Below are 26,985 nucleotides of genomic sequence, written 5' to 3' on the forward strand. Positions count from 1 at the left end.
AAATATCACTAAGACCAGTGTCAAAGAGCTTACCACCTATGTTTTCTTCTAGGAGTTTTATGGTTTTAGGTCTTATTTTACGTCTTTAATCCATTTTTTAGTTTATTTTTGTATATGATGTGAGAGAGTAGCCAGTTTGGTTCTATTGCATGTAGCTGTCTAGTTTTCCCAGTACCATTTATTGAAGAGGCTGCCTTTTCTCCATAGTGTATTCTTGCCTCCTTTGTCGTGGATAAACTGCTTATAGAAGTATGGGTTCATTTCTGGGTTCTCTCTTCTGTTCCTTTGTTCTCTGTATATGCATGTGCATGTGTGCACGTGCATGTCAATACCATACTGTTCTGATTACTGTAACTCTGTAGTATACTTTGAAATCAGGAGCATGATACTTCCAGCTTGTTCTTCTTTCTCAAGATTGTTTTGGCTATTCAAGATCTTTTGTGTTTCCGTACAAATTTAGAATTATTTCTTCTAGCTCTGTGAAAAATGCCAGCGGTATTTGATAGGGATTGCACTGAATCTGTAAATTGCCTTGGGTAGTACAGTCATTTTAGCAATACTAATTCTTCCAATCCATGAACATGGTATATCTTTCCATCTGTTTGTGTCCTCTTCAATTTCTTTCATTAGGGTCTTAGCGTTTACGAAGTACAGGTCTTTTACCTCTTTAGTTGGACTTATTCCTAGGTATTTTATTCTTTTTGATGTGATTGTAAATGGAATTGTTTTCTTACTTTTTCTTTCTGATAGTGTGTTGTTAGTACACAGAAATGCAACCAGCTTCTGTATATTAATTTTGTATCCTGCAACTTTACCGAGCTCATTGATGAGTCCCAGGAGAACCCTCTCGTTTTATACATGAGTGGCCCCCCTCAAGAAGGGCCTTACCTAGGGTTGCACATTTGTATGATTGTACAAGTGTCCAGTGTCTGAATGTTTCCCAGTTGAAATGCTCCTCAACCCCTGGAAGGTTGTCTGATCCCTGTATTTCCTTCTATTGTACGTCTCTCACATGCTGCTCTTGTCCTGATCTTTCCCCTCTCCCAGCATGGCAGACAGTTAGGAGTCCAAAGCAGATGTGGGCAGGAGTATAAGAAAATTGTCAGAGGCTCCTGCCAGAACTCAAATGCTCAAGAAGCTGCTGCTATTTAGAGGGCACAGTCCTGATGTAAAGGGATGGATGCTGTTTTCAGAGAAATGCTGATTTATTTCCCCCTTTGCATGAAATGTCAGAACTTGTCTTTCCTCTATGCTGACTCACCAGCAGCCTCAGGAAAGGGAAACCCAGGCCGCCTCCTCCACACCATCTTAACTGAGCCATTCCCCGAAAAGCCAGACAGACTTGTTCAGGTTTCCCAAAACTTACAGCGTGGCTCCCTGCACACCTCACACTTCTGGCACTTCCCTAAGCAGAGCCAGTTTCCCTTTAATGTGGATAACGTCTCTACCTCTCATCAGTTTCCAAATGGTCTGTGCTCACCACCCGGCTTCACTGCAGCAGGATTTGAGTTCTGCATTCAAATGTGGCCGAAATCACCATGCTCACATTCCTGCCTGTTGCTCTGACTGAGCCCAGAGGTGCTTTGTTGGAGGGGAACTGTTGATAACAGCCGTTCCCCAGGAGATGGGTGACTAGGAGCTCGGAGGACATCAGCAGCTGCCTCGTCTCCTCCCTGGGTCCCCAGCTTGGGATTGCTGGTCCCTTTTTTCTTTTTCGTATGTTTTCCTTATGACCAAATTCACAGAAGGGAAATAGGTCCTTGGTGCTTTGTTGAGGGCAGGTTTTGGGGTGTTCATTTGAATTAGAAAGTCTAATTGAGGGCCAGCTACTGTACAGGGAAAACAGGTGTCTCCCGGTCATGAGGGGTTTGTGTTGGGAAACACAGGCCTGCACGCACACACACACCACCTTATTCATCTTGTTAGCAAGGTGCTTCACTGCACTGTAGCCGTCTTTGCCTGGTAAACGACTCCGTAAGGAAGCTTTTAATGTCCACGCAGAAGTCACTTGGACCAGAAATCAAGAGGCCTGTGTCCTGGTCCCAGCTTTTTTATTAGCAGCATCTCCACTCTGTAGGCCTTGAGGTCCCAACCTATAACACAGGAGGTGGGGGTGGGGACAGTGGACCAGGTAGTGTCGAAGCTCTCTTCTAGTCCTAAAAGCCCAGGAATCCTATGAACAGGTCAGATAGTAGAGGACTCCAAGATGAAGGGAAGGAGGGAGTGAGAGAGGGATTGGGCAGGAGGGGAGGTTGGGAGGGAAGATGAGATTATATTCAGAACAAGAGCAGGATGCTTCAGAGAGGCTGGAGGCCCACATCCGCTTTGCAGGCCGCTGCAATATCACATGCTGTAGTAGTTTGGGGTATCTGGAGCCTAGTTGTGGGATGGGAGGAGTCAGTGTTTATTCCCTTTAGTCATCCCACGGGGCTGGGATCTAGGACGTCAAAGGCTGCACACAGTGGGGGCAGCTGGTACGTTCTGAGCTGAGAAGTCTGAGCTCTGAGGGAAGCACAGGATGGACTTGAAGGCATCGCTCTGCATTTCCTGTCTGGGGCTTGTTTATCAGCAACTACCGAGCATGCAGCTTTTCCCATGTGTCAGTGCTAGAGAAATGGAGGGCAAATGCCTTCCTTTTCATGGATTTCATGTTCTAATGGGAGGGAGTGTCCACATCCATTGAACATGTATTGAACCCTTAGTTCTTACTTCATCAGCTATTTATTGTGTACCTACTATGTGCCAGGTGCTACGAATACAGCACCGAGGAATGAATAGTCTCCTAATCCCATGCCCACCCCATGGCACTTCTGCAGGGAGATTGACAGGTGAAGACTGTGGCAGGTTAAAAATATGGCAGCACCTTGAGGGTGGGGGTCAGGGTGCAGATGATCCAGATCTGAAGATGGAGGAAGGCTTCCCAGAAGAGGTGATACCTACATAGAGATCTGCGGGGTGAGTAGAAGTTAGCCAGGCCAAGAGGCAAGGGCCAGTGCTCCCAGAGAGAAAGAAGTATTTTCGTATGGCTGTGGGCTCTGCCCTGTTAAGTTATTTCTTTCCAGCCAGAGTTCACAGTCTAGTGGAAGACAGTAGCCCTAATGTGAGACAGGATCCCATAGAAGAGGGACACGTGTAGCACCGAAGTGTGCAGAGGAGGGAAGAAGGGAGGGAGTCCCGGCTAGGGGAGCAGCAAATGTGGGCTAAGCCTCAAAGGATAGATGGATAGGAATAGAAAATGCCAAGGGGTGGAGGTAGACCAGTCTTCAGGGGCCTTGGCAGGCAAATCTCAGTGAAAAGAGTGTGAGGCTCATACACTGTGGGGGGTAGAGACAGAAGGGTAAGGTAGAGCCAGAGCTAGAAGCTTGGTCTTGATTTGGGAAGGAAATGGGGCCCCAATAAGGGCTTCTTAGCAGAGGAGTAGATGTTTAGGTTGGAAGTGTGTTACCTGAATCTGGGGAGAGAAGGGATTAATATCGGGAGCATGGTAGTCCTGTGATTTACTGACAATAAATCATAGTTCAGAGGAAAGAAAATGTCCTGTTTACAATTCCCTGACCCGAAAGGTAAAAAAAGCTATTTTCTAGTCCTTAATTTGCCAGTAACAAATCTACCATATTCCACTTGCTCACAGCTGTTTCCCCCATTCCTGAAACAATGTATAATACATAGTAGCGTACAGTAAACATTGTGGAATAATGATATTGCGGGGAATTATGAGTCACTGTTAGTTTTGAACCAATTGTCCTTTACAGTCTCTGAGAATGACATTGTATCCCATTTAGAAAATTATTTTTCATAATCCTCCTCAAAGTTGTTATGATTTTCACATAAAAGAATATGTTTTTAAGCAGTTTATGTTCAAGTTATTTTGGAAATACTAAAAGCATTTTATATCCGCATTGCTTATAGAGGAGGTTCAGAGTTCCCAGTGTCTGGTTATAAAAATTCATCTGCTTCTTCCACTCCGAACCTCTCTCCAAATGTGTTGTCACATTGGAGTAGTTAAAACAAATGTAAATGGAGTCTGTTCTGTGTCTGTCATCTCATGTTCTCTTTTGTGTGGACAACACTGACACTTTACATATTGAGTCAGTAAGATTGTTTTCTTCCCCAAACTTCAATTCATAATGTACTGTAAAATATATCAAAATGATATTGTTTGCCTAGCTCTCGGCATAGTTAATTCCAGACTAGGTCATTTTGACACATGGAAAACATTTCTGCTAAATCCCTCGTGCCTGGGATGTAACTAATGCTAGGCAGAGGTGCAGTTCCACAGTGAATTTGCAGGATTGCTCTTTGCTTTCAGGGATCCAGTGTGGCTTCATTCACTCACTACATTGAGGGAAAATAGCAAATTATAGATGTTGCTTTTTGCAGGAAATGTAAAAACACAGTTATTCTGATAATTTCCTTATACAGTGAACTTTAAAGAACTTCCTCTTTTCATTGTCTTCTTAGAAGGGGGAAACGTTCTCATGATAAATAAACACAAAGAGAAGGGTGGATTTTTTTCCAGTAAACAGGCATACGGTAATTTCCCACCGTAGAACCATATTGTTGCTGTACATGGATGTTTTTCTAAAACACTGGCTTTTATTTCCAGTATGTATGTATTTAAGGCTAATCGCTTCTTTGTTGGTGAAAGCTATAATTTCATGAGGAATGAAGGTGGGATAAATATCACTTGGAGCAACATTTCATGCTCTTCCAAGCTGAGCTTACAATACGCTTTGAGTTTTGTGCTCGGGTTGTTTTCTGGCGCATATATTGAATTCTTGGGTTAAGCCAACTAGTTTGCATATTTTAGATCTTCCAGTATAAGTAATTATTCCGCTAGTAGTTACTTTCTTTTCTTTACTAAACCTTTTATTTTGGAGTAATCTTAGATTTACAGAAAAAATGGCAGTGATAGTACAGAGTTTCTGTATACCCCTCACCCGTTTTCCCCTAATGTTAACATCTTATGTAAGCATGGCACATCTGTCAAAACTAAGGAATTAGCATTGGTACATTACTCTTAACTATAGTTTTATTCAGATTTCACTAGCTTTTCCATTAATGATCTTACTCTATTCCAGGATCCAATCTAGAATCCCACATTTTATTTAGTCTGTGTTCATTTTTTTATAATTAAGTTTTTCAAGAAGGTCATAGACCATAAGAATTTCATTTGCAAGAATAATGTCTTAAGCATATGGCACTTTCCTGATAATGTTTGACTAATGAGTTTCTAAAATATCTTTGCAGAGATTGCCTTACAACAGGTTTCCATGTTCTTCCGGTCAGAACCAAAGTGGGAGGTGGTGGAACCATTGAAAGACATAGGTGAGAAACTGGCATGCCCATTTTGTTAAGAAAGATCAGAGAACTGGGTCCTTTGTCATGCTTTCTTATGAGTATCCCAAGAAAGTTTTTATGCAGGTGAAATGCATAAGAAATGCAAGTTATTTCTTTTTCTTTTTGCCTCCGTACAGTTTTAGGATGCAGTCCTTAACTTTTATTACTTAATGAATCTTGGTTAAAGCTCCATCTGAAGATTTGGATGGTAGTAACTAATAGTTTCAGAACCATCATTCATTCTTGTTTTACCTTTTTCACTAAATCTAAACTGAAGTGCTGTTTTCCCTTTTCCATGAGTAGAGTAATTTCTTTGCTTTTTTTTTTTTTAGTTCAGCTTTTACCATGTCAGTATTACCAGATAGTTGTTTAATGGTGCCTATATAGCTATGAATAATATTTCCAAAATTAATTTTTGTTAATTACTTGGTCACCAAAACATATCGGTGTAAAATCATGTAGCTATAAACACATCTCTGCTTTTATGACAGGTTGGAGGATAAGGAAGAAATATTTCTTGATGAAGATTAAAAATCAGCCAAAGGAGCGGCTAGTGTTAAGCTGGGTAAGCTGTAGCTTTTTTTGCTTCAGGCTCATTTCAGATGGGTTTATGAAAGCAGATATTGACAAGAGAATTACAAAATTGTATTGTGCTCCTGAGTGATGTAAAGGCCTCCTTAGTCACACATCAAAGGAGAGTCATTTTAAGTCACTTTTTTATGCATTTGGTAGTATCGATGTGATTATGTTTGATCAACTAGTAAACATTTGGAAAAAAATACAAACAGTTTAAAATAGTTCTCTGTAACCTCTTTAGGGTTGACAGTTGGGCAGTTTGTTTTAAAGAAGATACAGTTAAGTCCTAGTATTTGTATGTTTATATGCTGTCTCTCCAGAAAGGCAGTGAGACAGCAAGAAGTAATGTGGTTTTCATCTTTGGTTTACAGTTAGATATTTGGACAGATTAAAAAAAAGGGAAAGACTCGGGAATTCCCTGGCGGTCCAGTGGTTAGGACTCCCACACTTCCATTGCAGGGGGCACAGGCTCAATCCCTGGTCGGGGAACTAAGATCCCGCAAGCCATGTGGTGCTGCCAAAAAAAAGAAAGAAACATGAAAAAAAGGAAAGACTTAAAAGGAGTTTTTCTTTTGATGACCAAGACAGCACCCTGATATTTCTTCCCATGTTTGCAGGCTGACCTTGGTCCTGACAAGTATCTGTCAGATAAAGATTTTCAGTGTCTAATCAAACTTCTGCCATCCTGTTTGGTGAGTACAAGTCCTTCTATTATTCTTGGTGCTGATGAGAGATACACAGTGTTTTCTCATGAGTGACCATGGACAGAAGAGCCGGAAATAGTCTCTAGGCCTGAGAATGGAGAGGTACAGTGGATTTCATTTCAGACTGAGAGAGCTCGGGGCTACTCCCATAGATCAGAGGCCATTTAAATGACATTCATGACCTCTAGACAATCCATGACACATGTGGTAATGTAAATGTAGTTTTTGTGTTTTAAGCAAATACCAGAAGAGGAAAGCAGCCACTTCTCTGAGCCTTTTGTTCTTGGTAAGGACGTTTGTATCAGTGAATTGAAAGAGCTCTTTCCAGCCTGAGAAAACAGAACTGATACAGTTTTAGGTAAACTGGATGAAGAATTCTAATCGAAGGCTTTCAGTGGAAAGAATGTCATGAGTGTATTTCAAAATATATGCAGAAATTTTTAAGGAAAAGAGTAATCTGGCCAGAAAATTGAGTTAGTGTTGATGTTCTTTATCTGTTTTATGCATGAGGTTGTGGGACCCTTGAATGAGCACAATTAATCTGACCTGTCCAGTTGGGTTGGCAAGTTCATTCTTCTTTTTTTTTTAAGTTTTTTTTTTTTTTGGCTGTGTTGGGTCTTAATTGCTGCACACGGGCTTTCTCTAGTTGTGGCGAGTGGGGTCTGCCCTTCATTGCAGTGCACGGGCTTCTCATTGTGGTGGCTTCTCATGTTGCGGACCGTGGGCTCTAGACATGAGGGCTTCAGTAGTTGTGGCATGTGGGCTCAGTAGTTGCGGCATGCGGGCTCTAGGCTGCACGGGCTTCAGTAGTTGCAGCTCAAGGGCTCTAGAGCGCAGGCTCAGTAGTTGTGGTGCACGGGCTTCGTTGCTCTGTGGCATGTGGGATCTTCCCGGACCCAGGCATCAAACCTGTGTGCCCTGCATTGGCAGGGGGATTCTTAACCACTGCGCCACGTGGGAAGTCCTGGCAAGTTCATTCTTGAAGATAGAGTGTCTTATCAGGCTAGCAAAACCAAGCTTTTAATGAGGTGTGATGCCTGGCCAAAAAACAAATGCTGTGGTCTTTGAGTTTGATTAGTTGTGTCACACAGGCTGTGAGCACCTAATTCTAAATTTCTTTGAATGGATGTGCTTTTTAAAAAGAAGGTAGTGCAGGACTTCTCTGGCGGTCCAGTGGTTAAGACTCCGCACTTCCGCTGCAGGGGGCATGGGTTCAGTCCCTGGTTGGGGGAACTAAGATCCTGCATGCCATGTGGCATGGCGAAAACAAACAAACAAACAAAAGTAAATAAATAAATAAAAAGATGGTGCATATTAATTACAGAAACTCAGAAAACACAGATAAGCAAAAGTGAAATAAAACTTGCCCATAATTCCAACCAACCAGAAGTATGAACCAAAATGTCCAGTTGTTACTTTTCTAGAATTTTATATGATTATATTTGAAAAATTATATAGATGTTGTTTTAAAACCTGATTTTTTGTTGTTGTTAATGGTATACCATGAACATCTTTTATTGTTAATAAATATAGTATAATATCGTTATTACTGGCTGCGTTAGAGTTATCCTTGGCTCTACCTCAGTTCACTCAGCTAATCTATTAGACACTTGGATCACTTCTAGTTTTTTGCTCTTATTAAAAAAAAAAAGCCATAGTGAACAATTTTGGCTAAACATTTGTACCCTTCCTTAATTATTTTTATAAAATAAATAGCTAGAATTAATAAATAATTGAAGGAGATTTTTTGAGACTATATAAATAGCCTGTTTTTTTATCAAATCCACTGGTTTTAGCATTCATAGAGATTTTCTAATTCCATCATTCCTCTTCTATTTATTAGTTGGCATTCTACTGTAAGGAATAGCTTCCTCTTCTCTCTTCTTTGTCTATTTAAATCAATATGGACTCAAGGACTTTTATTGTATTCATTGGGTTTCATTTTGAGGTGATGAAAATGTTCTAAAATTAGATTGTGTGATCGTTGCACAGTTCTGAGTGTACTGAAAACCATTGAGTTCACTTTATAATGGGATGTGAATTATATTTAATAAAGCCATTAAAATATCAGCAGCAGTCGCTTCGCTGTGATAATCAGGAGAAACTTCATGATTAATTTACTATATTTCACTGGGCACACCCTTCCATCCCCTGACGCACTCAGTCCCTGCTCATCAAGTCCTTGCACAGCCCAGCTCCCAAGGGTTTAAATGCTCATGGTACTCCTTTGAGCTAATGGACACTGTAATACCTGAAGCCAGTTGGTCCATGTGACCAAAATTCCAGGTCACGTGAGGACTTTTCTTTCAGTCATTAAACAATTTGTCTTACTCCCCACCCCGCTTTGTCGACATCCATTGCACACTCCAGTAGAGGGACAGGAAGATTCATGCTAGCTGCCCTGGAAAAGGGCCATAATGCCGAAAGAAGGCTGCTGTTGCTTGTTTCCTGGCTGTTAAACTCCCAGGCTTGTCACTAAACAGCAGTGTGAAATGTTAGGCAAAGCTGTGAGTGAAGACACATTTATCCTTGTTCCCACGTGCTGTTCTAGGATTTGGCTGTATTTCTTACCAATTTACAGAGGCAGAATATTCAAACCACTGTTCCCAAAATGCAGACTTTCTCTCTCTTGCACCACACTTTTGTCTGAACTGTGAGACTACTCGTACCAAAGCAGGCACCTTCACTTGGAGAGCTTAGCTCATCATTTATCCACTTCCTTTTGTCACTATAGTTTACCTTCCTTCTCTCATCTAAAAAATGAATTACTAGTTGGCCATCTAATAACTTGAAAATGCCACGTGTTCCGGGAATATTCTGCATTTATGTGCAATTAAACTATCGAGCTGGTACTTGACTCTGCATAACCAGATCCTGGATCTAAAAGGAGTGTAGATGCTGATGCAGATAAACGTGAATTTCTTTTTTGTTTTGGCAGCACCCTTACATCTATCGTGTTACCTTTGCCACAGCTAACGAATCCTCAGCATTGCTAATTAGAATGTTTAATGAAAAAGGAACTTTGAAGGACCTGATCTACAAGGTACTTGTGGTGCAAATTCATGGTCATAAAGAAGTTCTCAAGTCCCTTAAGAACCTGTTATTCATACTTGATCCCTAGGCTTCCAGAAGCTAGGCCCTGAGGATTTAATTTTAATTTTATTTGGAATTAATTTTTATCTTAGCAATAGAAACTACCCAATTTGGCTGAAGAGCATTCCTTTCTCCACATGAGGGAAGGTTGAACATTACATGATTATATCCATTACATTGTAGGCTGCTCTTAGGTCCGTTTTAAAGTTTATGACTTTGACTTAACAAAGCAATGTTGAACTATCTCAATAAAGCTGTAAAAAAATTTTAAAAAAATACTGAGAAGCTTTACAAACTCATAGAAAAAGAGGTCAGATTTGTGGTCCCCAGAGGTGGGGAGGGGGGTGGTGAGGGGGAAGTGGAAGAAGGCTGTCAAAAGGTATAAACTCACAGCTGTAAGATAAGTAATATAAATAAGTACTAGAGATGTAGTATACAACATGATAACTGTAATTAACACTTCTGTATGTTAAAAAAAAAAAAGCAATACTGAAGAATTCTAACAGTATACAAGACTTCGGCGTCTTCACTGGACTAGAGAAAGGCTGGAACCCAGGTCAGCCTCTTTCTATTAACTGTGCAGACTGCTGTATTTAAGAGCCCACATCCTGCCAGCTGGACTCATCTGGTGTCCCCCAGCCTCTTAGCGTCCTGCCTGTTCAGGGAGGCCGTGTGTAGAATTCAACCAGTCTCCTGCCTTCTTATGTGCTCTGTGTTCCTTTCCAAAGGCAAAACCAAAAGACCCATTCCTAAGGAAGTACTGCAACCCTAAGAAGATTCAAGGCCTTGAACTTCAGCAAATAAAAACATATGGGCGGCAAATATTAGAGGTAAGAGTTATTTAATTTTGGTGTAAGTTGCATTGGAATTTCACCCAGCCTCACCATACTCTTTTGGGAAAGTTCTCAGGCAATATCCAAAGTAGTTTAAGTTGTCTGATGGCTTATAAACTGGAGACATTGTCATATTTTATCCCAAAAAGCAAATATTTGAGACTAAGGCAGTAATTTAGATCAACAAAGTTCCAAAAGCTTAGCTATTGGAAATTCCTAAGTTAGTGTCTTATTTAAGAACTTTATTGTGTAAGTACCAACTTTTGTGTTATTTTCGGTTGATCTTTATCTTGGTGCCAAGATAAGACAGCTATCTTGTTCAGTTTTTTTCTAGGAATCTCCCCAGTGACCAGTTTGGTTTTTGTTTCAAAATATATTGACTGAAAAAGCAAAGTTTAACCTGTCTTGTATCTGAATGAGTTAGGGGGTGGAGAATGTGACCTCTACCTAGTTTTTAATAGGTACTAAAGTTTCTCCATGACAAGGGATTCCCTTATGGGCATCTTCATGCTTCCAACGTGATGCTGGAAGGGGACGCTTGCCGGCTGCTGGACCTTGAGAATTCCTTGTTGGGCCTTCCTTCCTTCTACCGATCTTATTTCTCACAATTCAGGAAAATCAATGTAAGTTGCTGAAAGTCATGAAGCAGTAGGTTTATATTTAGGTATAAATTATCCCCATGGCAGGATGCATGATCTGTCCCTGTAAGAGATATGCACTAAGTAGTGACAGGTACAGTTGGGGTAGGCATGCCTGTTGGCGCTGTTCTCCCACAGCACTGCTGTTTCTCCAAGAGGCTAGTTGAGGTGGTGGCTGGGACAAGGAGGGCATAGAACCAGTGACTGGAATACCATGGAGGGTAGGACCAAGACCTTTGGTCAGAGCAATGCTTTGTGAGCTTTTACAAAAGTCTTTGGAATTGGGTCATCACTACCAGTTGTGAGTGGGGTTGTCCCTGGGCCATGTTTCCTAGTGGAAGCCCAGGGCAGGAGGCTTGGGATTCACAAAGCCAAAGCAAAGGCCAAATACGCCGCTGCTCTCTTTTCTTCTGCAGACATTGGAGAGTGTGGACGTCCACTGCTTTGGCCACTTACTGTATGAAATGACTTACGGACGACCGCCAGACTCAGTGCCTGTAGACTCCTTCCCTCCTGCACCGTCTATGGCTGTGGGTCAGTATGGGGTGTGGAGGGGGCTTCTGGGCCCTTGTAATGTGCAGAGCTACTCACCCTCTTTCCAGAGTCCAGGGAAGACCCAGAGGAAGTTGCTACGTTCCACAGCCAGAAAGTCTTACTCGTATAAAAGTAATCTGAGTGACTTCCTTAAATGCATTTCCCTGAGAATTCAGATAGCTTGTCTATTTGTCAGGCTACCTGAAACCTCAGGGGACATTTTATAACATGCATTAGAATTTTGGAGGCCAGAGAATGTGAAGAGAGTATGGCCAGACTGAGTCTCATACAGAAGCAGGAGCCAGGAGCAGGAAAGTTGCAGCCAGTCTTGCGGACTCAGGCAGGTGTCAGGAGTCAGACCAAGGCTGGAGAGAGACCTGCGAGGACAGCCACAGGCTAGACACACGGTAGAGGAGAGCCTGGCAAGCCCAGGGCTAGGAAAGGCAGACAGGAATGCAGATACCTGGCACCAGGATCCAGGAGCTCTTCTAGCATTACTGAGGGGGATGAAGCGAGTGCGGGGATGAGTGGGCACCTGTAAGAAGAAGGGATGTGGGGACTGATGCAGAGTCATCCGGGGACCCTTTCATCCCCTCCACAGCCAGCTCAGAACTCACTGCCAGAGCAGAGGGAGCGGAGGGCAGGGCAGGTCTTGGACCACTGTGCCTTCCAGGCATGTGGGGCAACCCTCCACCAGTGTTAGTTTTGTATCAAATGAGATGGTTCCAGAGAACAGGCCCCGAGACTTCTTTGGGTTGAGTTTGAACAGAACAGCTGACACTGAACAGTTACCTGCAAGTAGAAAAATCTGGCTGCTTTTGTTTACATCATCCAGGGTGTGGGATGGTGCGATACTAACAGTTGGCATTTCGTGTAATGGTTTTGACTAAAAGCAGGCAAGCAGAGAAATGTCACTCAGGTTCAGAATTTTACTTCTGTGTAGTGTTTACTTCTCTTTTCAGAGAGCAAACATATTTATGGATGATATCTTGAATCCCTCCTCCAGTTATCTCTGGAATATATTTAGCTTTCTGTCAGCATGTGGTTCCTGAACCATTTCTTTTGAGGCGTCAGTAGTGTCAGTGTTGCCAGCATCCCCCTACCCGGCACGTATGCCATCTGTCTGTGCGTGAAGAGTTTTGACACTGTCCTGATCAGCCCGCAGACAGTTGTTGCAAAGCGGTGTCAAACTTTTCATCACCAAGTGGATTTGCCAGCATGTTCTGTGGAACTAAAATGTGTATCTGTTCATTTCAAGTGGCCGTGTTGGAGTCTACGCTGTCTTGTGAAGCCTGTAAAAATGGCATGCCTACCGTCTCCCGGCTCTTACAGATGCCGTAAGTCAATCCCACACCTTGGCTGTAACCCTCCTAACCGTGTTGACCACTAGCCCAAGTGTCTGGTCCTGGTAGAGACTCAACAGCGTCCCCGCAGAGTCACCGTGACCTGCTTGCTGGTGGTCACTTGCCGCATGATGTCCTGACCTTTCCTTGTGACCTCTCTGCACCACAGCCTGACTGCTGTCTCTTCACATCAATGTCATCTTCACATGTGTCTCTCCCTGTCCATGTTGGCGTTGTATACATGGACTTCCCGCTTGGGAGGTACTGAAGGGGGGCCACCCTGTTTCAGTGCACCGCGTGGCCCATGGCTGTGGCTGCTTCGCTAGCCGCTGGCTGGGGAGGTTCTGGCCTTTCGGAGGAGGGCACCGTGGCTCTGGCCTCCCCTGCACTTGTTTGTTCATTTCCTCACTGGGTAACACATATCTAACGTCTGGCGTGTACCAGGCACTGTGCTGGGGCGTAGAGCTCAGGAGACATTCTCCTTTAAACAGGGTTATGAATAGTCAACTGAGGTGGGTGAAATAGTGCTTTGGGGCCTTTCCTTTAGGTATGTTTTCTATTCTTTCATGGAAAGGCAGCAGGGTGGTTAAGAAGCATGTGTCTGAGGTTAGACAGACCTGGGGGTGGGCCCAGCCTTACCACTTCTACCTGGGTGACCTTGGGCAAGTTTCCTAACCTCTGGAAGCTGAGTTTCCCCGTCTGTAAGTGGGGACAATAATAGCCCCCACCTCAGAGGGCTGTTGGGAGGATTTATTGCAATGATTCCTAGTACAGTGCCAGTTACTAAAGCAGAGCTTATTAAATGTTAGTTATGCTTACTATTGATTCAGCTCATACTCTGTGCCTTGCGACTTACCCAGTGCTCTGTAAACAGATGTATTTGGGAAACAATTGTATGGGGAAATAAGGCGGGACAGCTTGAGGTACATACAGCCCGAGGTCAGAGGAGGCGGTGATAACTTCAGATTCCTTGTGTTAAGGAAAGTCTACTCCAGGTCCGGCACAGTCCTAGGCCCTGGGGAGGCTGTGATGGACAGAGCGGCCCAAGCCCCCACCATGTGGATGTGACTTCCTAATGTTTGACTGACACTGGTGCCTCCCTCCCCAAACCAGCCACCATTAATAACAGTGTAAACGTGGAAAAATAGATCTAGTCAGGGAAACAAAACAATTTTCACACACACTTTTAGAACATATGCATTTGTAGTTAGGGAACAGCTTGTATCCATGTTAATTTACTTGGGTTTGTAGTCGCACCCCCTGCTCCAAAGCTCTTACATTTTTCTCCCAATCTTCCAGTTCTAAAGTGAATCCAGATAATTTTTCTTCACTTAAGTCTTTCTACCGTGTGGGCTTCAGCCTTGAGACAGCACTTGGAGAGGTGTGAACTCTGTTCAGTTCAAAACGTGTTGTCTGGAAATAAGTGGACCCTCGGCCTTGAAGGGGAGAGTTCTGTCTCCACCTCCAGGCCGCCCAGGGAGTGCTGTGGGGAAAAGTTAACCCTGTCACTTGTACTTGTGATGTAGTTCCTGTTTTTTAAAAAGGGGAACCATTCAAAGAAAGACTTACTTAGAGCCTTTTGGGCACTGCCCAGACAACCATTTAAATTCTCTGACCTGTTTTAGCCAAAACAGTTCAGAATTCCTCATGCTGTTGTTTTTAATAACACAGTTTTGGGCCTCCCTGGTGGCACAGTGGTTGAGAATCCGCCTGCCAATGCAGGGGAGACGGGTTCGAGCCTTGGTCCGGGAGGATCCCTCATGCCGCGGAGCAACTAGGCCCGTGTGCCACAACTGCTGAGCGTGTGCTCTAGAGCCTGTGACCCACAACTATTGAGCCCGCGTGCCACAACTACTGAAGCCCGTGAGCCTAGAGCCCGTGCTCTGCAACAAGAAAAGCCACCGCAATGAGAAGCCCGCGCACCTCAACAAAGAGTAGCCCCTGCTCGCCACAACTAGAGAAAACCCACGCGCAGCAATGAAGACCCAACACAGCAAAAAATAAATAAAATAAATTTATTAAAAAAAAATAGCTCCCTTTATAAAAACAAAAAACACACTTTTGAAGAGAGAATTGATATTCTCCCAGAGCTGCTATTTCTTTTTAAGAGAGCATGAGAAACACTACTTTTCTTAGAAGAAAATTATTTTCTCATTGGATTCCAATCAGAACAATTCCTTTTTTACTTACTCTCATGTTTTTATTATATTGAGCTCTAGAATAAATTTTGTCCTCCTCTGGGGCAAAAAAAAAAAAAGGAAAGCCAATTATTCTGTTTAGAAATATCTACTGCATATATTATTTGCAATATGATATAAATACAATAAATAATGTGCAGATTTCTTTTCAAAACGTGAATTAATTCACTATGTAGCGTGAGAAGACTGTCACCCCTCAGTGGGGAAATCAGCTCCCCTACACAGCTGACCCAGTCCCCGTGGAGAGCTCCGAGATGGTGGGGAGTGGCGGTTTCTGGAGGTCACCTTGGGTGGCCCGGAAACTCCTTTGAGTTTGATAAACATGAGATGGTGTATTGGCTCGGGGCCGGGGGATGTTGGGGGGGACTTGATGGGCAAAAAATGTCTCATTCTGCTTTGATCGTGTTCTGGGAGTGCACCTGGTTTAAGAAAGATATTTGTTTGTTTCTTTTCTTTACAGATTATTCAGTGATGTTCTGCTAACTACTTCCGAGAAGCCACAGTTTAAGGTAAAGCAAATTATATCATTTCTTGGTTTGTGACATGAATGTGTACTTGGAAAGTTAGCGCTTTTTTAATCAAAAAAAGAAGGTACAGTATTTATAAGTGTGGACTGGAAAAACGCACACTTAAGAGCGTTTTTATTTGGGGACCTTACTGAGGACAGTAGCCGGGAGACAGCTTCTCAGATAGCTCTAAGGAACTATGAAGAGGCAGGGGAGGGGCCAGGATATATATGAACTTTTTGCTGGAAAAAAACATGTAGTCAAGCATGAAAAGATTACTGCTAATCACAGAAGACAGATATCTGAAGTTAATGATTTTAGTGTTTTTCTATGTATGAAAGATGCCAAGAACCTGGGGTCATTGAAATTTTTCCTTAGATAGGCATCTTAACTCCCTAGGGTCCTGTATATCCAAAGCACAGAATGCTTCCTGTTTTTCTCCACCCTGAATTCCCCCCAGCGTGAACCTTCGGGGGCAATTGCAATGGGTTGCAGCTTAATCCTTGTGGAACGGGAATGGCCAGCAGCCTTCTTTATTTTACATAAAGAAAAATTGCAAATAATCTAAATATCCTATAATGAGGGAATAGCTTAATAATTTAAGTACATGTATTGGATTAAATATGTTTTATCTAATAAAAGTAAAATTTATAAAGATATTGTAGTAGCCTGGAAAATGATTATTATTTGAGCTAAGGGAAAAAAACAGGATATAAAATACAGTGTGTAAGAAAAAAATACCTCTGTCTAGAATAAGGACTGGAAGGAAGTATCCTGGGAAGTGGCAGTGTTATGTGGTGTTATGCAAAGAGCAGGGGCTTCGGAACAAACGTATGGACGTCAAGGGGGGAAGCGGGGGTGGCATGAGTTAGGAGATTGGGACTGACATGTATACACTAATATGTATAAGATAGATAACTGATGAGAACCTGCTGTATAGCACAGGGAATTCCACTTCGCTGTACAATAGAAACTAACCCAACATTGTAAAACAACTATATCCCAATTTTAAAAAAGGAAGAAAAAAAAAAAGAGCAGGGGCTTTGGAACTCCCCCAAACCAGGTTGATGCCTTGCTTTGCTTTCATGATACCAGCCATTTATCTAAGGCAGGGTTTCTTAGCCCTGACCTTTGACACTTTGGACCAGGTCGCTGTTCTTTGTTGCCGGGGCTCTGCTGTGCGTTGTGGGATGTTGAGCAGCACCCCTGGCCTGTACCCACTAGATACAAGCAGTACTCTCATTCCACCCCACAACTGTGTGACCGTGAAAACTGCTTCCAGATGCAGCCAACTGTCCTCTAGGGAGGGGACGGGGGCAAAATCACCCTCATTTGAGAGCCACTGATATATGGGCAAGAACCTATTCTTTGGGTCTACGTTTACTCGTTGTGTAGAATTGGTGAGTAAAACTTGTCTGTTGTCACTGGACAACTGAGATGATCCCTGAGAACGCCTAGTTCAGGGCTGGGCGCTCACTGTTAGCATTGTTTTGGGTAGTGAGATGAAGGGTATTTCTCTTTCTCCTCTCTCTATTCCCCCAAAACCTGTAAAACTCTTACGAAGAAATTACATTTAGGGGGGGAAAAAACAAAAGAAAACCCCAAACAAGGTGGGGTCAGAAGATTTATAGGCAAGGGAGAAGTTTTCCTCTGTCCTGTTTTGCCAGTTAGAGGAGTTCTGACAATAATAGCTTCTTTGGATCTGATGTAGGAAAAAAAAAACTTTTAAATTCATGTCTTTGTTACTGAAACTCTTCAGGAAATGCATTCAGCCTTGTAAATAAATATGCCCTCCTCAACCCTAGTAGTCCAGCCCAGGGGTTATCATCAGCCCTTGTTCTTCCTCCAAGCCAGAGAGCCTGCAGCAAAGACACTGTGATCTTAAAAACCAGTGTGTGTCTGTTTTCTTTCTGGAAAGATACACGAGAGACTGGCGATGTTGGTTGCCTCCATGGTGGGGGACTAGGTGGGATGTTTTTTACTGTGGATATACCCTTTTTATGCCTTCTGAGTTTTGAACCATATCACTGTGTATTACCTACTCAAAACTTTTTTAAACTTAAATTTTTTTTTTAATATTCATTTAATTTATTTATGTGGTTTTGCCTGCGTCGGATCTTAGTTGTGGCATGCAGGCTCTTCGTTGTGGCGCGCAGCCTCTTCGTTGTGGCGTGCAGGCTTCTCTCTAGTTGTGGCACACAGGTTCCAGAGCGCATGGGCTCTGTAGTTTGTGGCACGCAGGCTCTCTAGTTGAGGCACGCGGGCTCAGTAGTTGCCCCGCAGCATGTGGGGTGGTAGTTCCCCGACCAGGGATCGAACCTGCATCCTCTGCACTGGAAGGCAAATTAACCACTGGACCACCAGTGAAGTTCCCTAAACTTAAATTTTTAGAAGAATAATAGAGACAAAAAGTTGAACATGGTCTGGGTGTCTGTTTTCTAGGCCTGAACTCCTCATGGTTTGAAAAACTAATAAATTAAGAAATGACAAGCTCAGAACCACACTAAGCTTTTGTTAATAGCATCTTCCAGTAGGAAAAAACTTAATCTTGTGAAATTCAGAAAATAAGTCTTAAGAAAGAAAGGAAGGAAGGGAGGGAGGGAGGGAGGGAGGAAATAAGTCTTTCACAGAGAAAATCCCTCTGAAGTTATAGAATATTATAATTACTTGAATTTGTTTGTGTGTGTTCCAATAAGCTTTATATATTTTTTTGTTTTTAGTTATGATAAAAACATCATGTAAAATGTATCCTCTTAGCCATTTTTAAGCGTACAGCTCAGTGGTGTGAAGTGTATTCACACTGTCGTGTAACAGATCTGGAACTTTTTCATCTTGCAAACCGAAACTCGAGAACCACCTTAAGTACAACCCAATTTTTCCACCCCCAGCCCTTTGGCAAACACATCTTACCTTTTAGATATCTCATATAAGTGGAATCATACAGGATTTGTCCTTTTGTGACAGGCTTATCTCACCCAGTGTAATGTCCTCAAGGTTCATCCATGTTATAAGCATGTGACAGTATTTCTTTCCTTTTTAAGGCCGAATAATATTCCCCTGTGTGTATATACCACATTTTATTTATCCATTCATCTATCGATGGACATGTGAGTTTCTTCCATCCCTTGGCTATTGTGAATAATGCTTCAATGAACATGGGGCATGCTTTGATATCCTGCTTTCAGTTCTTTGGGATATATACCCAGAAGCAGGATTGCTGGATCATATGGTAATTCTATTTTTAGATTTTTTTGAGGAACTTCTATGCTGTTTTCCATAGCTGCTGTGCCATTTTACATTCCCACCATTAGTGTACAATTTTTTCCATCCTCACCAACATTTGTTATTTTCTGTTTTTTTGATAGTTACCATCCTAATATGTGAGGTTATATCTCATTGTGGTTTTGGTTTGCATTTCTCTCATGATTGGAGTTATTGATCATCTTTCCATATGCTTGTTGGCCATTTGTGTATCTTCATTGGAGAAGTGTCTGTTTAGGTCCTTTGCCATTTTTTCCTTTGATTTTCTGCTCTTTATTTATTTATTTTTTTCCTGGTTTATTGTGGCATAATCCATTTTTGGTGACAAGTCCATTTTTTAATTGATTACTTATGTTTTTGTTTTTGAGTTGTAGGAGTTCTTTATATATTCTGAATATTAACCCCTTAACAGATGTATGATTTCCGTTTATTTTCTCCTATTCCGTAGGTTGCCTTTTCACTCTGTTGATTGTTTCCTTTGATGTTCAGAAGTTTTAAGCTTGATTTAAGCTTGATGCAGTCGCATTTGTCTATTTTGGCTTTTGTTGCCTGTGCTTTTGGTGTCCTGTCCAAGAAATTATTGCCAAATCCATTATCACAAAGCTTTCTCCCTATGTTTTCTTCTAAGAGTTGTATGTTTTTAGGTCTTAGGTTTAGGTCTTTAATCCAATTTTGAGTTAATTTTTGCATACAGTGTAAGGTAGGGGTCCAGCTTCATTCTTTTGCATGTAGATATCCAGTTCTACCAGCACCATTTATTGAAGAAACTGTCCTTTTCCCACTGTGTGCTTTTGGCATGAGGGTTAATTTCTGGGCTCTCTGTTTGTTCTGTTGGTCTGTGTGTCTGTCTTTATTGCCAGTATCACACTGTTTTCTGTAGCTTTGTAACACATTTTGAAATCAGGGAGCGTGAGGCCTCCAGTTTCCATCTTCTTTTTCAGGATTGTTTTGGTAATTTGGGGTTCCTTGAGAATAACTTGAAATACTTGAAACATACATCATGCTTATTTATGTGTTAGTTTTATATATTTATTGCTAAAACATGCTAATGAGGTGAGTGTGTTTGGGGATACCAGAAGTGGCCAGGATAGGAGTCAAGTGGACAGCTTGTAACTGATTTCATTCCAGGTGTCCTCTTCCTTGACTAGCAACTGTTTTTTATTCAAACTGGGATTTGAGAGACTCCCCAGCTATTTTACTCAATAGATTATGTACTTTCTCTTCTTTCAGATCCCCACAAAGTTAAAAGAGGCATTGAGAATTGCCAAAGAATGTATAGAAAAGAGGCTAATTGAAGAACAGAAACAGGTAAATTGCTAATAGTTCCTCATTGCCTTTTGATCTTTTAGTGTCCCCATCCTCTGCTGTGGTGATCACAGTGATTTACTTGTAACTGAGTGTGCATTCCATAAACAGTTCTTGCATACTTGCTCTGGACCAGGCTCCATGTTCAGTGCTACAAGACAGCTGAGTACTTCACAGTCCTACCCTCAAGGACCTCAGCCTGTGGGGGAAACAAACATGTCCACAAAGAGCAGTCCTCCTTTATGATCAGGGCAGACTGGGTGGTGATGGGGCACACATGCTCCATGCTCTAAAGGTGCTGGGGACCACTCTCATTTTCCATAAGAGAGAGAAAGGCAGGAAGGAACTCGGGGAGAGAGAAAGGTCTTCATCTGCTGGCACACTCTTCTCCCAGACATCCAGACCCAAGCTTGGAGGCAGACAGGCTGAGCAAGGAAAGATTTTTCATCCAAATGATTTGATTTGGCAAAACATGTTAGAGATTTTCATTAGTGTAGGATATGCTTACAGTTGTGGTGAATTGTGGTCTCTTAAAGATCCACCAGCATCGAAGACTGACAAGAGCTCAGTCTCACCATGGATCCGAAGAAGAAAGAAAAAAGAGGAAGATCTTAGCTCGAAAGGTAAGTCCGGTGTCTCTCTGAATTCTTTCTTGCGAATTCCTGACTAGATGTGAAAAAAAGTTCTAGGTTAATGGTGCCCATTTAGTTAATGACAGATTCTGTGCTTTATCTCCATGAAAGCTAAAACCATTTCCAGATGACTGGTTTGCAGCTTCTGAAAGAAAAGCCATATAATATCAGCAGAGAAATGGACCATAGAGTTTCCTGGCTTGCTGGGCTGATTATGGCCTTAATGTAATTGCGGGAAATGACTGGCCTGAGAGAGTGAACTCAGCATTCTTGGTTTTATTTCTCCCTTTAGTTTTGGCTTGTGGCTCCTTCACTGTGTTCAGTTATGAGACCAAATATGACTTTGTGTGTAGCTAGTCTAACTATGCCTGGAAAATGTTTTTATTCTGGTATGTTTATTCTTCGCTTTTCCCCCTCTATTTTTTATTTTTAAAGAAGTCAAAACGATCTGCTGTTGAAAATAGTGAAGAGCATTCAGCAAAATACAGCAACTCCAATAATTCAGGTAACTGGTTATAGGTTGCAGTGGGGCCAGGCCAATAATTCAGGTAACTGGTTATAGGTTGTAGTGGGGCCAGGCCAATAATTCAGGTAACTGGTTATAGGTTGTAGTGGGGCCCAGGTCCCAAAGGTTAGGACCAGGAGTCAAGGGTTCTTGGGTCCTCCTGGGCAGTGTGGTGACCAGTGCAGAGGACAAAAGAACTCTGTCCCCAGGGAAGGATTGCCACAGCATTCGGAGGCTCACAGGACTCAAGTGCTAGAAGGCACCTCAGCGCTTCCCAGCCTCCTCACTGATGGCAGCATCAGCCCTGGAAGAAAAACCCACCCAACTTACAGTGCAAGGCCTCCTGTTTATCAGCAGAGCCTGTAGGAACTGAAATGGCCGTAAATCCCGCCCTCTGCTTGGTGCCCACGTGGCAGAAGGATATGCCCTCCTGCATCAAGGAGAGGCCTCTATAGTGTGTGGGGATCGCAAAAAGCCACATTCCAGGAGGGCCAAGATGGCACAGAGTGCAGTGTCATGAGTTAGCCATCCTTGCTATCACTCCTGGATGCCCCTTGCCCAGCCCTGCTGGCTTTGGGGCTTAATGTCCCCATCTTTGGAAATCAGATCAAGTGATCCCTTGGGACCTTCTAGTTCTTCTGCCTTATGGCCTGTGAAGTAGAGTTCCACACAGAGAAGGGAAGGTTTCATCCTAATGGGCAGCTTTGGTTTAGCCCTGGAGGGCCAAAGGAAGGGGAGGGTTTTTTTAGGTTGAGGGATAGCTGCATATACTTCCAGGCGGGATAAGGACCAAGTAGAGACGGAGAAGTTGAAGATGCAAAAGAGAGAGTGATTGTTGGGGGGAGTGAGGGGGCTGGGGGTCAAAGGGTTAGCATCAAGTGCCCAGCTGTCAGTCTCAGCCTTGGAGGAAACCCATCCATCCCTTCGTGGTGTCAGGAGCCAGGAGGGGTAGGTGAAGAGTTAGAGGTGTTTAAAAGTGGAAGGAAGGGAGGAAATTGAGGGTGTTCACAGCTCATGCCTTCTCAGGTCTTCTCAGGGAAGTCAGTGAGGAAGGCATCTGCCAGGGGCAAGAGAAGAAGAAGTGAGGGGTTCGCAAGACCTGAATGAAGGCTGGTCTAGCCATAGCCAGAGAATGCAGGCAGTGTGGGTAGAGCTGAAATTGGAAGAGTTGGGATGGAAGAAGATCATAGACTCCAGAGGGAGGGTGGGAATCGTGCCCGCACCACTGCTTCGAGAGCCAAGCCAGAGACGGGCTCTGGAGGGAAGAGAAGGAGGGGAGGCTCCAGGCCCTGGAGGTCCCTGTGAGGACCAAGGCAGGCTCCTTGGGGATGGAGGCTAGGAGAGGAGAAGGGGCTGGAGGCTGTTGTGGCCGGCGGCTAATTTCAGAGTTGGAGGTCTGTTTTCTCCATGGTTGATGGGATGGACATAGGCCAGTCGTTGTCATCACTAGGCTGAGACTCATGTCTCCAACTAGCCTGTCACCCTGGCAGGCACTCTGTCCAGCATCTACTTCTTTTATTTTTTTATTTCTTTATTTTTTGCGGTACGCGGGCCTCTCACTGTTGTGGCCTGTCCCGCTGCGGAGCACAGGCTCCGGACGCGCAGGCTCAGCGGCCATGGCTCACGGGCCCAGCCGCTCCGCGGCATGTGGGATCCTCCCGGACCGGGGCACGAACCCGCGTCCCCTGCATCGGCAGGCGGACTCTCAACCACTGCGCCACCAGGGAAGCCCCATCTACTTCTTTATAAAGCAGAGAAAGCCTGGCTTGGTGTACTCCACCTTCCTGAGGCCCTGCCTGCCTGCAAGGCTCTTTGCCAGATACAGCTGGATGGGATGCCAAGGACCCCCAGACACCACCTCAGGGAGTTTAGGAAAGCAAAGTAGCAGTTGGTGGAAATGTATAGATCATCTCCACACCCCACTGGAATCACAAATTCAAACCTTCTCCCCCTTAAAATCTGTGTTAGCACTACAAGCAGTATGATATCAGGATGGGTTGAATTTCACCATCTTTTTCAGTGAAACGCCTCTCCCTTTTATAGGGAGATGAGAGGATATTGCAGATGGTGGAAGGGTATTCAACTGGAGGGAGGTGTGGCTTCATTAGGACATTTCTCCTCGTGCTCAGTGTCTGTGCTGTGCCCCTCACATCCTGTGGGTGTGAGGGAGGTGGTGGGAGGCTGCCCCAGGACAGCTAGTGGCTTCTCAGGGGCATGGCCCCAGCCCTCCAGGAGCTTTGGTAACCCCTTTATAGGACTGCCATGTGAGGGAGGGGGCTCATGTGGGAGCTTCCATCTGCTCATTGGGCTACTTTCATGTCAAGCCAGGAGGACGCATTCTGGGGATTTCTGAGCAATGGAGGAGATACTGGGAATTTGGCAATATTTGAAATATAAAAGATTACTAGGTTCAGAAAAAGCATGCAACGTATGGGAATATGCACACTATTTTGATGTAAATCATGGTATTTACTGAATTTCAGGTAAGAAAAGGCCTGGGAAATCCACACACTGAGTAGGCTGATCCTAATCAATTGAACATGCCTGCTGGTAAAATGGAACTTCTCCAGAGAGTGTTCCTGGGTGGACGTGGTGGGGAACTCTCGCTTCTTTTGGAGAGGCCTCCCCCAAAGGTCCTGCCCTTCTCTGTCACCTCTACTGCTGTGGCACTGTCATTTGTCTTTCATTACCCGAGGACAGGGCTTGGGTCAGGAAGAGAAACTGCAGCCAGTTGCGTAAGCCATTGGATTGCACAAAGTTGGTTGCAAACCAGGCAGGCTGTGGGGAGCAGTGGGAGGCAGCGAGGCCTGGGGAAGGAAGTGGGTTGGACGCCTGTGGTCAGGGATCCCGTCCCTGAATTCTCTGCCCAGCCTCGCTTTTTCCCACAAGGCTCACACACTCAGCCCAGTGCAGATTCTCAGACAGTGGTGGGTGCCGGCTCCGGCCAAGCCCCACATGTCTTCCTTTGGTCCCCATGAGGGTCTCTCTGTGTTTTCTCTTAGCAGGATCTGGGGCCAGCTCACCTCTCACATCCCCGTCATCACCGACTCCACCCTCCACAGCAGGTTAGTGAGGAGGAAGAGAAAGCTGCCTTCCTCCCCTTCTGCACCAGCCTGGGAGAAGGGTGGGGCTTTCTCTTCTCACCTTGGCCCAAACATTTCAGGGGTCAGAGGGGACCAGCCTCCTCCAGAGAAACCAGTGGGAGCGCAGATTAGCAGTGTCACTTGGGAGAGACCAGGGTCCAGGTCTCTAGAGTCGGATTTCACGGGGAGCGGGATGGTCGGCTTCAGGGCTGCTCACTGCCCCCACCTCCAGCTCGCTCTCTCTACTGAAAAGCCTCACGCAGGCTCCTCAGATCACAGCCTGTCTGGGTACGAGCTCAGCTGAACAAAACAATCGCGCTGCTGCCCGGGGGGCCGGTCCTGCCAGGGCTCTCTCCTCAGGGAGACCAGCCACAGTGTCGGCTTTGTCACAGGGCACAGCTGGTGAAATGCCTGGGTGTGGGAGTGAACTACCCACCGAGCTTCTGATTTCCTGATAACTATTTGTGCTTTATTCTGCTCTGCATTTCATCACCTGAATATTTTTCTGTGGCTAGCTAACCTTTGTTTTGCGTTTGTGACTTAAATCAGATAGATACTGGGAGTTTTGTTTGAAAAATGTAAAAAGAGTTTATTTCAGGGAATACTTATAAAAATTATCTCTAATTCTGTGGAGTGGCCTCATAATGCTATCTTTCTTCTTTCTTTTTTGAACTAATAGCTCTCTCCTAACCATTTTGCAAGCCTCATAAAAACGCACTGGGGCACCAGTATCTCCTTTCACTTCTTAACTGAACCAGATGTTCTGGATGTCAGAGAAGTCGGTTCTGCCACTCAGAGCTTGTCGGCTGGCTGTGCTTGGAAGAGCTGCTGCAGCTGTCTGGAGGGAGAGTCACGGGCTGGGGTTGATTTATGAGTTGATGACACCATATTCATTAAGGCTTAAAGTGGTGCCCAGGAGCTACCAAGAGCATAACCGACAGCTCTCAAATGCTTCTAACTGACCTTCCAAAAAAACCCCCCCAAACAACAGTCAAATGTAAGGAGACTGGTTTGAAGGCCTCGCGTCTGTCTGGTGGGTGTCTCTCCTTGCTGGCCGAGCCTGGTTACTGGTAGTTTGCTGTCGAGTGTTCTGGGCCCAGGGCCTATTTTAATAGCAAAGTACCTGGCTGATGGGGGATAATATTCTATTTCCTGTCTGACTTTGTCAGCAGATTTTACAAGAAAGCTTCCAAATATTGATCAATATAGAAAATAGACTTCTCTGTCTTTTGTAGAGGTGACCTGTATAGGCCGATCGGAAATTTCGGGGGAGCCACTGCCCAGATCATGCTGAGGCGTTTTCTAGAAGATAGGATATTAATTTCACACCACTTAGACATACTAAGGAGACTGGAGAGAATTAATAGTGAGAATCCATGAAGCCTCCTTTAACAACTGAGGTGTCTATCCGGTAGCTCAGAGCACTTTGCTGTGTGCATTGGACGTGGGAAGTTACCTGCCAGTGCTCATTTTTAAACGCCTTGGAGAATTCAGTCTATATGGATTATTTTTGATGAATCCTCTAATTGACCTGAGTTCTCAGTGGGAGGATTCTCATACAGTAGCAGGTTTGCATGAGATGAGGTAACTTTTAGAACAAGAAGAAAAAGAGGAATCTTTTGTTATTAGACTCAACGTTGGAAAAAACTTCATCTGAGGCGAGAGGGAGCAATTGGGTGGATAGTTCCCTATCCTGAAGGGGAGTTGTAAAGATTCAGAGGGAAACATATGTGAGGCCACAAGCACGATGCCTGGCAGAAATGGGAGGTTCCCAGCAAGTATTGGCTCCCTCTTTTCCTTTATGTCCTTTAATGTTTTATTGATGAAATTATTGATTCAGCCCCAGAGACTGTACTCTGACCTCTGCTGGTTATTTATTGTAACGCGTCTCATAAAAATAATAGCTAGTATTTGCCTATCAACCTAGCATTTCAGGCCCTAAGCGAGCCACCCATGGTGAGTTTATTTATTCATCTACTGGAGATGCATTTATTGAGAGCTGCTGTGTGCCCAGCACTGTGCTAAGCGCTGGGTCACAGAGATGAGCAGGCAGACAAGGCCCCAGCCGAGGTGGCCTCACATTGCCAGCACCTCTCAGGAGCTCCAAAATGATAGATACAATTCAAGCAAGTGCTTTCCTTGGGGTCCACCCATGGTAATTTTTTTCTCCCAGTAGTTCCCCTTCTTAAATAGAGAATCTCCACCTGAAAAAACTAGCCCACCAACAAAGTGACATCTTGAGCTTCTGTTCTGTACAAGGCATCAGGGAGCTACAAACAGGTGATAGTCTCATGCTACCGTACCCATGGGAGATGCTCAGTAAATCCTTATGGGTGGATTTGCTTGGACTTGGTCTGCCTTCAGGGTCTCTGCTGGGTGAGGGCAAGGCTGTAGGCCTACGGGTGGCAACTTCTGGCTCAGAAGCCCCTGCTTA

General features: G+C 44.0%; 1 protein-coding gene across 20 annotated transcripts in view; it reads left to right on the plus strand.

The window, feature by feature from the left end:
- Positions 1–26,985, plus strand: part of PXK (PX domain containing serine/threonine kinase like) — a 75,575-nt gene that overhangs the window by 39,194 nt on the left and 9,396 nt on the right. For 9 of the 20 annotated variants that reach the window (XM_027121228.1, XM_027121213.1, XM_027121215.1 and 6 more), the window contains 13 exons: positions 5,251–5,328; positions 5,832–5,905; positions 6,534–6,608; positions 9,559–9,663; positions 10,442–10,543; positions 11,008–11,169; positions 11,601–11,718; positions 12,977–13,055; positions 15,720–15,768; positions 20,257–20,334; positions 20,868–20,954; positions 21,399–21,468; positions 24,471–24,533. In XM_027121228.1, coding sequence (XP_026977029.1) covers positions 5,251–5,328; positions 5,832–5,905; positions 6,534–6,608; positions 9,559–9,663; positions 10,442–10,543; positions 11,008–11,169; positions 11,601–11,718; positions 12,977–13,055; positions 15,720–15,768; positions 20,257–20,334; positions 20,868–20,954; positions 21,399–21,468; positions 24,471–24,533 — 1,140 coding nt within the window. The remainder of the gene's footprint in view (positions 1–5,250; positions 5,329–5,831; positions 5,906–6,533; positions 6,609–9,558; positions 9,664–10,441; positions 10,544–11,007; positions 11,170–11,600; positions 11,719–12,976; positions 13,056–15,719; positions 15,769–20,256; positions 20,335–20,867; positions 20,955–21,398; positions 21,469–24,470; positions 24,534–26,985) is intronic. The other 11 variants (XM_027121230.1, XM_027121216.1, XM_027121220.1 and 8 more) reach the window with 3 other exon arrangements.

This window comes from Aethalodelphis obliquidens, unplaced genomic scaffold (assembly GCF_003676395.1).
Source record: "Aethalodelphis obliquidens isolate GAN/ISIS:26980383/991018 unplaced genomic scaffold, ASM367639v1 scaffold22, whole genome shotgun sequence".
NCBI lineage: Eukaryota > Metazoa > Chordata > Mammalia > Artiodactyla > Delphinidae > Aethalodelphis > Aethalodelphis obliquidens.